Source organism: Pteropus alecto, unplaced genomic scaffold (assembly GCF_000325575.1).
Source record: "Pteropus alecto unplaced genomic scaffold, ASM32557v1 scaffold86, whole genome shotgun sequence".
NCBI classification, from domain to species: domain Eukaryota; kingdom Metazoa; phylum Chordata; class Mammalia; order Chiroptera; family Pteropodidae; genus Pteropus; species Pteropus alecto.
Genome location: NW_006442109.1, coordinates 10,215,421 through 10,232,660, shown reverse-complemented (window position 1 = coordinate 10,232,660; position 17,240 = coordinate 10,215,421). Strand labels below are relative to the sequence as shown.

The following is a 17,240-nucleotide window of genomic DNA, read 5'->3' as shown; positions in this document are numbered from 1 at the left end:
TCTAGGGGAAACCAACTTGACCAAAGTCACACAGCTATCAGGCAGCACATCTCTTTGGAAGCAAGATGCTCAGAAAGTAGGTGTCATGAGGCCAACAGTGTTTTCTTGCCTGAAAGAGAGATCTCTGCCATTCCCTCTGGGCCTCCACCCTCTGGTTTTGCACCAGCTGTTTCTGCTTGGGCCACTTGCTCCTGGCAGCCACACCTTCAACAAGCCAGCTCCTACCTATCATTCAGACCTTAAATTAGATGTCATCTCCTCCAAGAAGCTTACTATGACTACCACTCCAAGTCTGGTGCCACTATGTGTGGTATATTTTATATACTCATAAAGGCCTGTCTACTTGCACACATGGCTTAGCATAGAGTAGGCGTTCAGTAAATGTTCGGTTAGTGAAGAGAAAAGTTAGGTACCAGCTGCCACTGGCTGGAGTCCATTTATTCAGACTCTCAATGGAGAACGGAAAGGGAAGGGCATGGGGTGGGAGCCCATTAAGCTCATCTTTCCAAGCATACCCTCTTGGTGAGTTGGAAGCAAACTGGGTGGTCAGGTTGAAGGAACAAGCACTGCTACTGAAGCAGTAAGGCATCTGTGCTGCATATGGCTAAACACTGACCCTCAGCAGGGACAATCAAGCCCCACCTCCAACAGTCAGTGAAAGCTGCTTCCTGGGAAGCATAGTCTGGAAGTGGGTCAAAAAGCAATCATAAGGCCACTAGGCCCCAGCTCTGCATGTGCTCACTTTCTCAGAGGTCATGGGGAAGGGGTGCTCAGCCAGAGAAATTTCTAATTGATTATGAACCAAACCCCTGGGAGCTGGGCAGATGCTGATCCAAGAGCACAAATCTAGTCCAGGCCAGAGGTGGCCAAAAGGGGCTGCACTGGGCTGGCCAAGGGATGAAGGAAAGTTTTTTATCCTGTTTATAAATGATGCCCTCTCCTCTCCCAATTCCTGCGGCCTCTTCCCTGACAGATTCTGGAGGAGTCGAGAGTGGGGCAGTCAGTGCATCTTATCCAACCCCACACCCCACCACCCTGACTGTTAATACCTCCAAGATTACTCTAGCACCATCTACCAGTCTCTGGTTTACTATTTCAAACCAAAAACCTTTTCCCAAAACAAAACCCTGTCCATTTGGACCAGTTGTTTTATTCAAGGGACAGGAGGTGTTATACACAACAGGGATCTGGCATCTGGAAAAGCTGGGTGTCTTTAGAAGATCTTGGGGTGGGGGGGGAAGCCCATCGTTTCTGAGTGAGCTCAGCAGCCCAGCTGGTGAAGGCAGCAGGCTGGGGGTGGGAGGCAGGGAGAGAGGTTGCTGAAGGACCACTTGGCCAGCTTGCCAGACCCTGGGCCAAGCCATTGTATAAGCTCCCCAAGTATTGGAAAGAAAGAAAGAAAAAAAAATTGGAACATGTGTTTAGCTTTGCTCAGGAGCCCAGAACATGCTCACAACTCGAGGAATCTTTGCTCTTCTCCGCGAATGGAAAATATGATCCATGAGAACAAAGTTGACTGTGGAGTGCGTGCCTAGTTCCCCGGCCCTGTAACTTAGAGGGGGCTGTGACTTGTGCTACTTTGTGACCACTTTCTAGAGTCCCCTGTGTCTCTCTGAGCAGCTGGCTCACTTTAAAGGTTAAAAGACAGGACAGCGGCCTCAAAATCAAGTACAAAATGTACATTTATTGACATCTACTCTGGGCTACACTGGGCTTCAAGCAAGAACAAAAGCAAATATAAAGGGAAACATGCTAATATAATTAACAACCTACTGCAGTTGTGGATACGAGATGTTCTTTCCAGACTTTGGTAGAGAACTATGATTACCCTATATTCAATAGCTTAACATTGAATGTGCACCGGAGTTCCAGACTCAGCAAAGAAATAAATAAGTTATTTACATTTCAAGTAAAAATATTATAGTTTATTCCTTTATTTCACCACCATTTATATATATGAACTGTGATGGAGGCTTTGTTTACGTCCTGTGGAGCAAGGCCAGGAAATATGCTTTATATTGGTTATTTGATCTTCAACATCAGATTATCATTATCATAGGGGTGGGCAAAACCATGCAAAAAAGAAAGGAAGGACATTTCCATTGATGGCACCAAATGAAGAACAGTCAAAGCCACAGAGTTAGCTAATGGCCAATTTCTTGTTTCTTTTATAGAACAAATAAAAGGGGTTTTATTTTGTCACTTGGGGAGCTACGTGCCAATCAATATCACAGGACAAAGACAGTAAGTAAAGGCATGAAGAAACAAACAAGCAAATTGCACCAGAACAGATGTGCTTAAATTAACCAAGTGACAGTTTGTGCATTAGTCTCACAATGGCTGTCACGTGAGGTTGGGGAAGGAGAGAAGTACCACAAGATTTAGTTGTTCAGAGGCTGCTGAGCAACCCCAGGAAACCTCAGAAAGGCCACCCCTCCAGGCCGACGCTGGCCATCCCTACTTGCCCGTTGCTGCCTCCTTGGGGGCACTCTAACTCTGATGGTGCTGGCAGTAGGGGACCGAGCCGGAGTACTTTGGAGGTACTGGAAGGCACTCTGGCGACCCACCTGCCTCTCTATGCAGTTAAAAGTAAGGGCCACTCCCACGTTGCTCTTCATGATTCTGGATGTGCCATCAGATGTGCCATCAAAGCACCGGCCAAGTGCGATCTCCTTGGCTGTGCGAGGGTCCTGGTCAGTGACAGTGTAGATGCCATAGTTGTGGCCCAATGGATCCAGGGGTGCCAGCATGGTATACTCACTGGTGTCATTGTTGACTGCCAGTGGTAGGTGGTTGACCAAGTACTCATGCAGCATGGAGTTTACACTGGCTCGATGGCAGCTGCCCTGGGGGATGATCTTTACTAGTGTGCGGTCCACACGGTCCTGGTCATAGAGCATCCCACTGCACTTGAACTCCAAACAGGCAGATGAGACATTAGGCTGGTCCCTATCCCGTGTGCTCTTCACATCCCGGATTCCATACAGCTTCCCCACAGTCCGCCGGTGGGTACCCCCCATGTTACGAGCTCGCACATTCACCTCCACCGGCCCCACAATCTTCACCTTGATGTAGCAGGCCCTGAACTCCATAGGCTTGGGCCACCATGCCAGATAGTCTTCAGTCCAGCTCATGGGATCGTCCTCATTGAAGGGGACAGTGTTATAATCATACCGATCCCCCTCAATCCGGTAGAACCGGAAGTGGGCCGCACTGGGTGGTGCCTCCTCACATGCCCGGAGGTTTTCGTAGGCATAGATGGGCCCATTGCTCTCCTCAGCTGAGTTGGGCCTTGGCTTGGCCATGCTAATCTGGAAAGCTGTCTTCTTAATCCGTGGGTCCTCATGGTCTGTCCGTCGGTATTTGAGCTTGTTGAGGTAGGGCTGAGGGACACCAATTGCATTCGGATTGAATTTAGGAGAAGACTCCACAGCTTCCAGTTCTTCCCCAGCCAGACTTGCCAAGACATAAGCAGAGTAGGCATCAGGGGACTGGTCATCACAGAAGGCAGGCACACAAGCCCCATTGGGGCCTGTGATGACACTGTCAAAGCGGCCCCAGGCCCTGGGGTTGGATGAGAAGCCAGTCCTGGGCTCCAGATTGATCACAGAGACCACAACCCCCTGGATCTGTTCACTGGGCAAGAACCTCTCACTCCTGTAAGCCCTCACCTTGACAAAGCACCTCCTACTTTCAGGGACATCCAGGTTAAAGAGTCTCCTCTCTCGGATCTCCATGTTGCCCACCAGGAAGGTTCTCTCTTCCCTTTTGTTCCGCCTTTGGCTTTCAAATTTGAAATCACCTTCCTCTTCCCACAGCCCTGTGTCTGGGTTGAGTGACCAGAGTTTCATTGTGGGCACATGCTCTGGCATCTTGACCTGGGTTGAGTCAAGGTGGACCTTCACCTTGCCAACATTAAGTGATTCGGAGGTGGCCTCATCTGTGAAGTCCACAGAGAACATGCCATATGTCCGAAGGGGGAAGGTGTCTCCTTCATCATTAATGAAGTTAAAGTCACTCTGGGCAGCTGTGGCTGTGGAAATATTGCGGGGATCCAGGAAGGTCACACTGGCCTTTACTTTTCCTGTGTAGGCCTCCCCGTTCTGCCTGTAAAAACTCTTGGATGGGATCTCCAGCTCAGCCACAGGGTCTTCGCCAGCCACCTCCCCTAGGGGGATAATGTTGGTCTCCATGGCCTCCAAGGTGATGGGCTCTTTCCGCCGAAGCATCTTGATCTCATGGAACACTGCACTCCCCTTCTTGTTGAAGGGCAACACTTTGGTGGTGTTGACGAACTTCTGTAGCCTATCCACAAATGTGAGCACCAGCCTCTCAGTGTCCTGGGGGACATGGAGGGTGAAAGTGCCCTTGTAGCCAGTTATACTCACACGGCTGTTCCCCATATACACGTGGCCAAAGCGCATGGGTTCCCCATTATCAGCAGCGCTGACGCGGCCCCGCACGATACTCCGGGTCTCTGTACAGCGTTGGCAGCTGCACTTTATGGCCACCTTGGTGGGTAGCGTGTACCCACTGCACTGGATCTCCCTCTCCTCTGTTTTGGAGATGCCACAGCAGTTCTCCACAGCATCCCGGCACCTGATCCCATTATCCTGCTGCCCTGCACAGGTCTTCACAGGGCAACGGCCTACATCATAGTAGAAGGAGTTGGTGGCATTCTGGAAGCAATCGTGGGGCAGCCGGATAAGGAAACTTTCAGGGATTGGGTTGCAAGGGGTCTCATCAGGGGCTGTGGAGGGAAATGGTGTGGATATAATGTAAGTTCACATCCTACACAAAGGGCACCTCAACCTGACCTCTCCCCAGTGCTTTATGTTTTCAAAGTATTGGATATCCATGATCCTGACTGTCACAGAACTCCTCTGAAAGAAATGGAACAACTATTACTGATCCCATTTTATACATGGGGAAACAGAGTCGATTGCTGAGACCATTAGAGTGATGGTTCTCATTGGAGGTGTACTGAAAATCTGTGAGAGTGTTTCAAATTACCACCAAAATTAGGAGTGCTACTGGCACAGAGTGGGTGGGGGCGTTGCTGCTCTGTGTCCTGCGAGGCCTGGCACTGTTCATATAAAGAATTTTTCTGTATCCTGTGTGACTTTCGCACGTCCCACTAGACATTCGTGAAGGTGGAAAACCTGTTTAAACTGATCAGAGCCTAGAATTTTTACATGGCTTCACCGTACATTGAATTTTTCAAGAATGCCACTACCATAAAAATCAAATAAAGACTGTACTTCAGTTGCTTGGAAAAATACCAAGAATTGTTCGTTGTCTCAGAAAAATCGTGTACCTACAACAACGTTACCCAAAGAATGTGAACCACCAGAATAATACCTCTGTATCTATCAGTATTTGTAGCTGTCACATTTATGTTAACTGGATTCAAATGCAAGTGTCTGACCTCTTGGTTGGCATTCTTGTGTCATTATGCCAAAGTCTTTACAGATTGAAATACATACTATTTTGTATTAAAATTATTTTCTTTTTATTTCTCCTTTATGTTATAGTTAGGTCCATGAGCATATATACTTGGCAATTATATGTGGTTAACTTATCTATAAATTTAAATTCAGAATAGAAAAATATTTTTTAAAATTTAAAGTGTTAAAATTTCAAAGTATTAAAAGTAACTGTGATAAATGGGAAACATTGATATTATGGGTTGGGAACCACTGCTAATGGGGCTCCACTGTTGCCAAGGACCAAGTGCCCTATGCCTTAAGGTCTGTTGCTCAACTTTCTTGGAGACTGTGAAATACACCAGAATCCTTCCAATAAATCTTCTTTTTCTCTGCCTTTTGTTTGGTTTTGTTTAGGCCAATTACTAAGCTATCCTCCTTCTCCCTCACTTTCCAATTACAGGTTCCTGATTGGTCTTGGCTTCGAGTCTTTCCCCCTTCGGCTCACTCCTTGAAGCCAGCTCTAATCAGGTCACTCTTTCTTGTAAAGCCCATTTCCTAGATCTATACCTTTGCTCATGCTGGCCCTTCAATCTGGAACGCCCCCACCTTCATACACATAGTCCCTGGCTATTCTTTCAGACCAGGGATTCACAACTGTGGCTGCAAACTAGCATCACCTGGGGAAGCTTTTGAACTGTGCATGTCCAGTTTAATGAAATGCTGCTCCCTCAAGCAGACATCCACAGTCACTCCTACCTGGAAGGTCTCTGTCTCCTATCTATGGAGGCCACAGCCCCTTATCTCCTGTTTTAGCTGCATTTTTCTATTTATTTGTCTCTTATTTACATTTCTTCATCCTTCCTGGAGTGGCAGCTATGATGTCTTTGTGTCCTGGAGGGTATAGCACTGTGCACAGCACATAAAAGCTCAAATTTTTACTGCCTAGTTATGTCCACTGGGGTGCTCCCAGGGTCCCTGACAAGCTTACCTATGACAGTCAGCTGGGCGATGTGGGACTTCACAGCCCCTGCGTCGCTCTGGGCCTTGCAGAAGTACTCCCCAGCCTGGTCCTGCCGTAGTTTCCTCAGCACCAGCTTGCTCTCATGCTTGTAGAGAGAGGGGTCCAGCAGCGTGTCATTGTAGTACCTGGAAGGGATGGGGAAACACAGCCTGAGGGGGCAGTGCCAGGAGCAAGCAGCTAGGGAGACAGACGGTGGATGGGTCCCTGCAGATGCCAATACCACTTTTGACTTGGCTCATCTAAGAGCAGTGGCTGGCTTGGGAGTCAAGGGATTTGATTGAGTCTCAGCCCCACCACGCCCTGGCTATGGATCCTTGGACAAATCATCTCATCTCTCTTAGCTTCAGCTTCCTGGTCAATAAAATGGGAGCAGTGATTCCTAGCTGACTTCGCAAATGCATTGGGAGGGTCAAACAAGATAACGGCTATAAAATGTTTGTGAAGGGCAAAGGGCTCACGGCCACTGGGGACTCTGCCCTTGTTTGCCTTTGTTGGGGTAGCTGGACTGAGGAATTTTGTCCTGTGTTCTCAGGAGATGTAAGTCAGGACCCAGAGAACAGAGCATCTCTGTGGGGACCCCATCTTTAAGAGGGCCACAACAGGGCTTCTTGGTTGCCTGGGCAGCCTCAATCCTGCTGGATCCCATTTGTAAGTGCCAAGGTCCTGGCTCTGCACCAGAGCCATACTTGTAACTTTATTCTGTTGATTATTATTATTGTTAATAGGACCAGACCCAATGCAAGAAAGCCTGGTTGCCCAGAGGAGAATCGGGCAGAGTAACGGGCAGAACACTCACCAGAAATACTTGTCTGGACTGGGCTTTCCTGTGGCCTTACAGCACAGGGCCACACTCTGCCCAGCTCTCCGTGCTTTTGTCTCGGGGTTCTTCACAATGTATGGAGTCTCTGGGATAGAAGATGAGAAATGGTGTTTTGGGTTTTTCTTTGAGACAGATTCTCCAGAGACTTGCTCCCTCAGGTTCTTTGACATGTGTTAAAATGTCACTCCCCCCACACCAGCCCTTCTCTAAAAGTCTTAATTAGGATACTGGTCCAGAATGGAGTCCACCCTCTCTACCCACTCAGCCTGGGGTCAAGCAGCATCTGGGTGAGGCAGTGGAGAACCAAGGGGCTCTTGTGTCAGCCAACATTCCCAAGCACCGCCATTGGGACAGAGTTGCCTGTTTCAAACAGTGCAATATTCCTGTTCTGCTGCCTCCAGCAGAATTTTCCGGCCATTCTGTACCATTTCTGAATTCCCCCAGCCTCCCTTTCTTTGACCTCCAAACCTTACACTATATTATAATGACTATTTTAGGTGAGGTGGCCCAGGGAAGAACTCATTTGACGGAGCAAGCCATGCCAGTATCTGGAGGAAGAATACTCCAAGCAAAGCGTATAGCAAGTGCAAAGATCCTGAGACAGGAGTATGACTGTGTTTGAGGGACAGATAGGAGGACATTGTGGCTGGAGTAGAGTGACTCAGTGGGTGCAGAGAGGAGGATTATAAGAGAGGAGAGCAGAGAAGTAATGGGGGAATGGGAGGAACAGATGATGTTGGTTGGGCCTTGTGGGCAAGCTGGGAAACCAGCTCTTAGCAATGTAATCCCTTTACTTAAAAATCTGGCCCTACCCCAGAAAACTTAAGTACCTGCCCTCACGAACTCTGCATTGATGGTGGCCGACTTCAGCTTAGTCCTGGGCATTGTGAGTTTGATGGGAGCAAACTTTGTCTTTGTTATCTTCAGGATGCTTTTGCCATCTGGGCACAAGCCAGGGACTCGGAACCTCCCACTACTGTCCGTCCGGGTCAGTGGCTTAGGTGTCTTGGTCAGCAGGTAGACAGTGGCCCCTGAGGCTGGGGCACCCCCAGGAAGGGAGACAGCCCCACGTAGCACAAAGTCCTGGCACATGCAGGCATCGCAATCAGCATTCACCTGGCCCATGGGGCAGGTCATGTCACAAGCTGTGAAAGAAGGGGTCATATCAGAAAGGCTTATATGGATTCTGGCCCTTCTTCAGCCACATCTCAGCCTGTGGACTCACATATGCTTCCCCTCCCCCTTAGGCCTTTGTTAACCTTCCTTACTAGCCTACAAGACTAATTCCTGCCCATCCTTCAAGACTTAGTTCAGGACACCTCCTCTAGGAAGCCTTCTGTGATTCCCCTAAGCTATGATAATTGACCCTGCTCCGTGCTCCCACATTATCCTCTATATCCCCATCAGGGCACATAATAGATGCTCAGTTAGTTAATACTTGATGAATAAATGAATAAATCCATTTCACTTTGACCCTCTAACCTATTCTAAGCTGCTTCGGCCTCAGCCCCATGCCCTGCCCAGTACCAAGAGCAAGGGTAGTACCTGTACAGGCCTGGTCCATGCAGAGCCGACCCTCCTCAGTGGCCTCACTGCACAGTGACACTGTCTCTGCCAAGCAGGTGCGTGTTCGGGTATGGACCCCAGTGTGACCACAGGCAGCAGAACACTTGCTCCAGGGAGACCACGAGCTCCAGGTGCGGTCTGTGTCTCGGCGCTGGAATCCTACAAAGCAGGATCAACAGACAGTCTGATTTCCCTCCCATGGGGACTCTGTCAGGAAATCTCCAGGTGACCACCACTGCCACCTGGGCCTGCGGGGTCAGGCTGTTTGCACTGGTGGAACCCTAAGAGGGGAAGGTGCCCATCCATGAAGTGGGCAGGCCTGCAGCTGGCTCTATATTATCCAGTGTGGGGAGAGTGGACATAAAAAGCATAAATTCTGCAAACATAGACATGGATTCAAACCCCAGCTCTCTACTTATCAGCTGTGTAGTTGAGGAAAGCACATTCAGAAATGAGTTCTCAAACGAAAGCTCAGAACTGGTGTCCAAAAGAAATGACACAGACACCACCTTCCCAAATGGCGGAGCCTTTCCCTTCCCAGGGACGAGTATAGAGGAAGCGTCGGCCACAGAGATGCTCCTGTTGACTCCCTCTCCAGCCCCACTTTGCTTCCATTCTCGGTTATCAGACGGCATTCTGGGAACCAGGCATTATTACTAACCTCTCTGAACCTGGAAGTAACTCTTCAACATAAGAGATTCCTCACAGGTCAGTTGTAGAGGCTGAATGATGTAGATACTAGCACAGTGTCTGATACGTGGGAACTAAATAGAAACTAACCCTTAGTGAACTGTCACCTGGGTTAAGTCCTCCACATTCATTACCTTATTTAATCCTCATTATACATACATATTAAAAAAATAAAAACCCTAAGAAAATTTACTAATATTACCCGTGTTCTACTTGTGAGAAACCTGAGGCTCAGACAGCTTCAGAAAATTTGCCTAAGGAACACAGTTCAGCTGGCAGACCCAGGGTTGGGGCCAAGGAGCCCATGTCCAGACCCTGTGGTCTTTACCACCATGCCATGCGCACCCAGTGAAATGAATTGAATGGAGAGCACCCAGAAACACAACAGCTTTGGGAAGATGATGGCTCTCATGACACTACTGGGTTATTACTAGGGAGTCAACATATGTGTATGTGTGGTATCCAGAGTTCCCATGGCCAGAGGCAGGCCCTGGCCTTTCCCTGTTCTGAGGCCTGTGGGAGGTAGGGAATGGGCCCATTCAGGCTCACCTGGAGGGCAGAGGAAGCGCACAGTATAATTGGAGCAGTTCTGGCCAGGCCGCTGCTCCCTGTTGAGGCACCAGAAGCCCTCACGGGGACTGCCATGGACCACCTGGCCAGTGCTGCTTGCGGGCATCCAGTCAGTGGTCCGAGCCTCCAGCCGTAGGGGCCGAGCACACACACGGTCCCCATAGTAGAAGTGAATGGCATCTAGCCGCTCATAGTCACCCTGCCCACCTGGGTGGTCGATGTTGAACCACGTTGTCCACTCACCAGGACCTGAGAGAGAGAGCAAGTAGAAGAGGAGGCAAGCTCTGCATCCGCGGTGAGCTCCAGTTTCCCTTTCCTGTTCAACTCCTGGGAGTGATCTCTGATCTCTCTCACTCTCAGGACCCCACCCGCCCCACATTGGTCTCAGGCCCCATTGCATCTGTCTTTCTAGCATCCCCTGCCCTTCTGCACTCCTCAACTGCCAAGGGCTCCATTAAAGCTCTCAGCAGCCTGGCTGTACCATGTCAGTAGCTTCCTGCCTGGTCTCTACTGCAAGATTCCCCCTGACCCCATTGTCACCCTCTTGACACTGCAGTCGGAGTGAGCTTTCTTCATGTGGCTTGACCACACCACTCCCAGCTTTAATTCTTTTGGCCAGGAACATTCAGTGCTACGAGCTGGCCCCTGCTATCTCTCTATCCTCATCTCCCCTCTCTCGCCCTACCAGCCTATAGCCCCAGCAAGCCCTACAGCATTCCTGGAACATATCAGGCAGCTTCATGATTCTGGATTGTCTTATCTACTAGGCCCCTTTGCCTGGACAGAGATGTAGGCCAAATGCCTTGTAAAAATGGGTTTCCATGGAACCCTGATATCATGCCCAAGCTCAGTAAACATCTCTCTCCTGCCCCTCCCAGCTCTAGCCACAACTCACTCTCCAGAAGATCAGCAGGCTTGGCAAAGATGCCAAAGGTCCTCTTCCCAGGCTGGACTCTTCTCACTGACTGGGTAAGCATCATCTGCCTCCCTGAGGGCCAGGAGGAAAAACAAGGGACCAGGACCATTAGTTACCGGGGCCCAGCATGATCCTGCTACAAGCCTCTCAAGAAGCAGGGAAGTGTTGTGATGTGATGCATGGAGCATAAGCACCGGACATGGGTTCAAATCCCCACTCTGCCACTTACTGGCTGTGCGACTTCGTAAGAGCTTTATTCTCTAAGATTTTTTCCCCGCAAAATAGGGCTACATTAATAATTACTACATTCTAGGGCTCTGGGGCATATTCAGGGTGATAAGGGACCTGAGTGGAAAGGGACCTGGCATATAGTGCATGCTCAGCAAATGGTCATTTTCTTTTTGCTCTTGTTCTAGAAATGGATCTTCGGATGCTGTGGAACAGCCAGTGGGTGGGGGCTCCTATACTAGGGTCTGGGCCTATCCCTCTTACCAGAACAAAGTCTTATTTTCCTCATCTGTAAAAGGGAGATATGAATTCCCACCTCCCAGGGTGGTCCGGTTGGCATGAGGACCCTGTGAGATAACACGAGTGAGCATTTCGGAAGTATATAGAGATTGAGATTGAAAATGTGAGCCCCAGAGGCTCTGCCACTTCCTAACTGTGTAAACTTGGGCCAGAGACTTAACTCATCTGACCCCTGTTCCCTCACCATAAAATGAGGATAATAATAGTTCCTGCCTCAGTGGATTGTGGGGATTAGATAAGCTCATTCATAAGATCCACTTAGAACAATGCCTAGCATATAGCGCTTCCTGAATAAGTGTTAGTAATTCCTCTTATCTCAATACCTGGACAATAGACGTCCATCTCTCTTCTCTTGGCAAAGTTTGGCTTTGTGAGTCTAGCCTCCCTCTAAAGGATTCATTTGGCCTGATTGAGGCAATGGTCCTCAATTTTTGGACCCCAGTGTATCAGGGTCCCTGAGGATGGTACAAGGTCCTCAGGCCCCAGGAAGCTTCCAGTCCCACTCCATCTGAGGCTGGGTTGGGGACTCCAGAATGGGAAGGAGAAAGGAGAGCAGAGGCCTGCAAAGCTTTGAAAGGCAATTAACTCTCGTGTGAGGAGCCAAATCAGAATTCTCTACGCCCTTTAATTGGGATGATAGGAGCTCTTTTAATCAAACGACTCTGATTTCTGTTCAGATGGTTGAATGTTAATCATCCTCACAAACAGCAGCTGTCAGAGTGAAAAGAGCAAGGCGGGAGGTGGGCACACACAGGGTTTGGCAAGACACTGAGCCAGCCTTTGTTCCTGCATCTGTGGTCACAAAGCCTGCAGGGCAAGCAGCTTTAAAAGAGGTTTTGAGCATTTTTTGCTTTACCTGAGTATGCGGTTAGAAATTGGGAGGGGAAGGGAAGCTAAGAGAATACACAGGGCAGTGCTGGGAGCTCTGACACACAGATGCCTCAGGGAGTCGGCCAAGAAAATTCTCTCTACCTGTTCCTTGGAGAACTCAGTGTCACCAGAGGATGGAGTCAGAATACAAGGAGACCAGAAGGAGTTCTGAGGTCTGTGAAATTTGGCTTCAGTCCTAAAAAAACTAAAACCAGACCAAACTCCAAACCTGATTTTGAGAACTTAGTGATCCCTTGCAATTTCCTTTTGCTCTGGCTGCCAGAAGCTCAGAGCTAAATTTATCACTCAGTGGTGGTAACCCTCTTATCCTCTTTATTCTCTCTGAATAACAACTCATCTCATTTAAAAGATTCTGTTCTATGAGTTTTAATATTGGAAACTAACTCAAATCCTTTGAGAAAACAGGCAGGATATAAAATTAGAATAAATCTATAAACCAGTCTCAGGTTTTAAGGCCATTGCTGTGGCTTAAGGCAAATGCATAGTTGGGTCCCAAACCAGACATGACTTCTCTATGGCAAGTGTGGGATTTGGGAGGTAGCAGCAGATACTTAGCCTGTACCTAACACCGAGGTGACCTCCAGGACCAGGAAGAAGAACATCCAGGCCTTGGTCCCCACCATCTTTCCCCCAGGCCCTGTGGGGAACATGATAGGAGATGGGTGAGGGTGCTTCACAGAGTTGGGTTGTCCCTGGAATGTGGTCCCCTGGGAAGCGTCTCAGATCCAATGACCTAGAAAGAAACAAAGCTTGTCAGGTTCCACATTTCTGAGTCACCTCTTATGGCTTGAACAGAACAATTTCTTGACCTATCAAGGGTGGAAGGATGGACAGAATAAAATCTTGTGGAAGGTAACACCTACCCAAGTTGCAAATGCAGGCAGCTTGAGCAGTACAGAGGCTCAGAATCTAAGTTCAGATGAGGCAGATCTGGATTCACACCGTAGACCCCACATCGACACAGGGTACAAGGGAGAGCAAATTCCTTGCCAATGAGGAGGGGCCTGGGCTTACTCCCAGCAACCTCTGGGTGACTCAGTAATCACTTCCAAGACCTGGGCATGAAGGCATGTTTTGCTACCCTTCAATGGGGCTCACACTCTTGCACAAAGGGGATACATATTAATGCTGTAAAGACCCAGCTCCAACTACAGCGCCCCTCACAGGGCAGGCAAGCTGGAGGGTACAAACGCTTTCAGACATACCACCTCCATGAACACATTCCCAGATGTGCACAGGCTGCAGCTGGAACACATTTCTGCCTGGCTGGGAGTTACACAGCCAGGAGCCTACTGAAGGAGAGCAGGGTGAATGTATTGTTAGAGGTCAAGGCTCCGCAATATCTGCTGACCATGGGTTAGAGGCTGCAGAACTGGGAAGAGGAAAGCAGCCTGGCAATAGGTACAAGGGCCCTTGGGGTGTTGCCCAGGCTCCTGCTCATTTTTCTCTCTCCCCAGAGCTCTGGTCAACCCAGAATCTGACCAGCTCTTGGCGATTCAAAAGTGGATCCCTTCAACCTCCAAAGCCCAGGGTGTGGTAGGAAAGTGGGAGGTTCCTCCTTCCTGGAAAAAGATTCAAAAGTACATGGCTGTCCTGGGAAAACTGACCAATTTCACATTGCAGACCATCTAACTCTAAGCCCGCTATCCTCACCAGCAGCTGTTTCTCAGCCTAGGGGACAGAGACACAGGCGTCCCCAAGGTCTCCAGCTATTGCGTGTCATACCCCAAGCTCCAAACTCTGAGCAGGGAGCAGAGTGCTCTGTGGGCCTGCACGGCATTCAGTCTGAGACTGCTCTAGGACTGTCTGGGAGACCAAGGTGGCCTGAGGCACCTTGTGGAAAAACCATTTCCCATTTGGCAGCCCACAGAAGTTTCCCCAATATACGCTCTGCTGGTTAGGATCCCCATCCTACGCTCCTCAGAACTCTCGGACAAAGCGGAATGGCTGACCGCAGAAAAGAAGCAGGGCAACTAGAGGTACAGAGACCCTGACTGGGGCCATTTGAGGGCCCCTGACCTCAGATGGGGGAGGGTGAGGACTTTGGGCTAATGGAGGAAAAGCAATAACTCCAAAGCTGAAAGGGGGTCTTTTCAGATGGGGGAGGGTGAGGACTTTGGGCCAATGGGGGAAAAGCGAGAATGCCAAAGCAGAAAGGGGAAGCTGAGAGGTGGTAAGGGGAGGGCCATGGAGTGCAGAAATGGGGTGAGGAGAATGGGAGTGGAGCTCACCGTGTCCTGAGCAAGACTCCTCAGCTGGGGGGCCCAAGTCTTCCGTGTCTCTGACGGTCCAGCCGCTGGACCTTATATAGCACAGCTGGTGGCTCAGCCTGTGGCAGTATGCCACGGGAAGCGGCAGAGAAACCAGATCTGAGCATGAGGAAGCTCAGCCTCCCTCTCCCCTCCCCACATCCCAGGCAGCTCCCAGAGGCTGGGATTTCAATTCCAGATCCTTAGGGGGAGAAGCCGCAGAGCCTGGTGATGGGCCAAGTGGACAGCAGCTTGGGGCTCCATAGGCCAGAGCAGAGAGATGGGTGGGGAACTGGGGTGGGCACTGGGAGCAGCTTTGGGAAGGGGCCAAGGGGACTTCTATATTTGGGCAGTATTTCATGGCTCAGAGGATGGTGTGCTCTTGCCTAAGCTTTGCTTGCTGATCCCCCACATTCCCCTGGCCCTGGCCCACCCATGCAGAGAGAGGACTTTGCTGGTTTTAGCACATACTCCAAACTCTCTTAGGCATACAGGCCACTGGGCCTTTCAGCTGGGGGTACTTGGTCTGAACTGGACACCTACTCAGCTTCTCTTGCCTCTGAGGACACTCAGAGAAGCTCAGACAGGTCAAGAGAGAAAGGGGTCATAGAATATCACCTGATGAGAACAGTTCTTCCCTAACCTACCTACATCCATCTGGGTGCTTGTCTGTGCCTATTGGACCCCAGAGCCCCTGTATGTGAACACTCTGAGAGCCTATAGGCGTCTGTGAGTATGTGTCTGACTCTGGCCATGGGCACCCACCAGCTTATGAATGGCCAGCCTTACCACAGGTAGTGTAAGCAGCTGCTCATGCTTTGTGACTTCACCTGTCTCCCCTTCAGCACGTGTTTCACTACTGTCTTAGGCAGCCGTTCTACAATGTTAGCACTCGTAAGAATCCTCTGGAAACTTTCTTAAAACACAGATTGCTATGCCTGGCTCCCAGAGTTTCTGATTCAGCAGGTCTGAGGTGAGGCCTGAGACTTTGCATTTTTAACAAGCTCCCAGGTGGTACTGAAGCCACTGGATCATGGACCGCCCAAGTATAGAATCTTGTTTGGAGGCAGAAGATGAGGAGGGGGTGTACTAGCCTCACCACAGCAGGAGCTGCCAGGGCCTGCTTCATGTCCCAGGGTCGTTTGGCCTAGGCTGGGCTTCCTGCCTCATGCCAGAGCCTGGAGATGGAGGCTTGGCCCTTGTGGCCTTGTGACACCAGCATCAGCTTTCCCTTTTCCACACAATCTCATTGAGCTCCTATTTGGGGCAGGCTCCAGGCTAAGCACTTGGAGGCCACAAGGATACTTTCCTGTCCCCAGATGGTCCTGAACTTTAAGTTGCTCAGGGCTAGATTGAGGGAGTCTACTCCTGAGTCTACTCCTACCCCTTCCTCCCAGGATTTCTTGGAGGGAGAGGCTGCTGCTGTCTTCAGCCAGGACCCCAAAACAGACAAACAGACAGACAGGGCTTGGGCAGTGGCCATGGATCTGAACTGTCCAGGGCCTGGCCTGGATAGGTCAGCCTCAGCCCTGAGTGGCCATCTGGGGCCTCTGCAGGCCAGGCTAGTCTGCATCAGCTCCAAGCCTCTGCCTGGAACACACTGGACACCCATCAATCACCCCATCCCTGTCCAGGGGATTGGGTGGGGCTTGAAGCACAGTGTAGTCAGGCCACTTTTGACCCATGCTAAGGGTCCTCATCCTGCTGAGAGGAAAAGAGCTTGGGAATACTTAGAGGGCTTTGACCTGATGCTGGTAGCTCCCGCAGAAGATGCTCTAAGATGTTGTCTGACCACCTCTTCCATGAACCCAGCGTCGCCCCCCTCTGGCCTGGGGAGGCTTTGCAGACCTGTCTAAGGACAGGCTTCTGATGATTTCTGGGGACTGGAGGATTTGACTGCAGCTCAGAGTGACCGGCAGAGACTGCTGACCCAGTACCCGGGAGCCCAGAGACCTAGAGTCCAGGGTAATGGGAGAGCTCCTCCTCTAACCTTGTTTTCCTCTCTGTCCTGGGTACAGTCTTTTACTGTTCTACCTCTGTGCCTTTATTGTTCTATTCCCCCGCTTCCTGTTATGAAATACAGCCCTTCCTCCCGACCAGTGTAAATATCCTCATCATACAAAGCCCCATCTCAGTCTCTTCCTCCTGCCCTCCTTGACCACTCAGGCTCACCTTTATTATTCTTGCTCAGGTCTCAGATAATGTTTAGTCATATGTACATAGCACTCTAATTTACAAAGTACGTTTATGGTCATCATCTCATCTTCAATATCACGGCCAAACTGTGAAGCAGGGGTGATCACACCCATCTTACAGAGGAAAACCAAGGCTCAGAAGGGTGAAGTTGCTCAGGCATAGTAGGTCTTCAATTCAAAGTTGCCCCTGGGAACCAGTGGTCTGGAGTAGAGCTTGTCATGGGGCCCTCAGCTCAGAGGAACCACCATGGAAACACACTCCAACTGTAAGTTCCTCAACGAAAACATGCCTAAAAACAGTCTGGCTCTGCCTGCCTGGTTCACACATCCTGCTTCCTGTGCATACACTAATTCTATAGATGTTC

General features: G+C 49.9%; 1 protein-coding gene across 1 annotated transcript; it reads right to left on the bottom strand.

The window, feature by feature from the left end:
- Positions 1-1,657: 1,657 nt before the first annotated feature.
- Positions 1,658-14,741, bottom strand: CILP (cartilage intermediate layer protein). The gene is made up of 9 exons (XM_006920256.1): positions 14,663-14,741; positions 12,994-13,164; positions 10,992-11,084; positions 10,076-10,345; positions 8,816-8,995; positions 8,101-8,415; positions 7,247-7,355; positions 6,418-6,575; positions 1,658-4,750 (listed from the first exon to the last, which is right to left on the bottom strand). The coding sequence occupies exons 2-9, from the start codon at positions 13,079-13,081 to the stop codon at positions 2,382-2,384; spliced, it is 3,582 nt and encodes a 1,193-aa protein (XP_006920318.1). The 5' UTR covers positions 13,082-13,164; positions 14,663-14,741; the 3' UTR covers positions 1,658-2,381.
- Positions 14,742-17,240: the final 2,499 nt, after the last annotated feature.

What these genes read in the sequence shown, in the direction of transcription:
- CILP (XM_006920256.1), bottom strand. Translation starts at nt 13,081, where the DNA reads ATGTTCCCCACAGGGCCTGGGGGAAAGATGGTGGGGACCAAGGCCTGG. An exon ending in CATGGACCAGGCCTGTACAG is followed by an intron (nt 8,416 to 8,815) that starts GTACTACCCTTG and finishes CTTCTTTCACAG; the next exon opens with CTTGTGACATGACCTGCCCC. An exon ending in AGTCCAGACAAGTATTTCTG is followed by an intron (nt 6,576 to 7,246) that starts GTGAGTGTTCTG and finishes CATCCCTTCCAG; the next exon opens with GTACTACAATGACACGCTGC.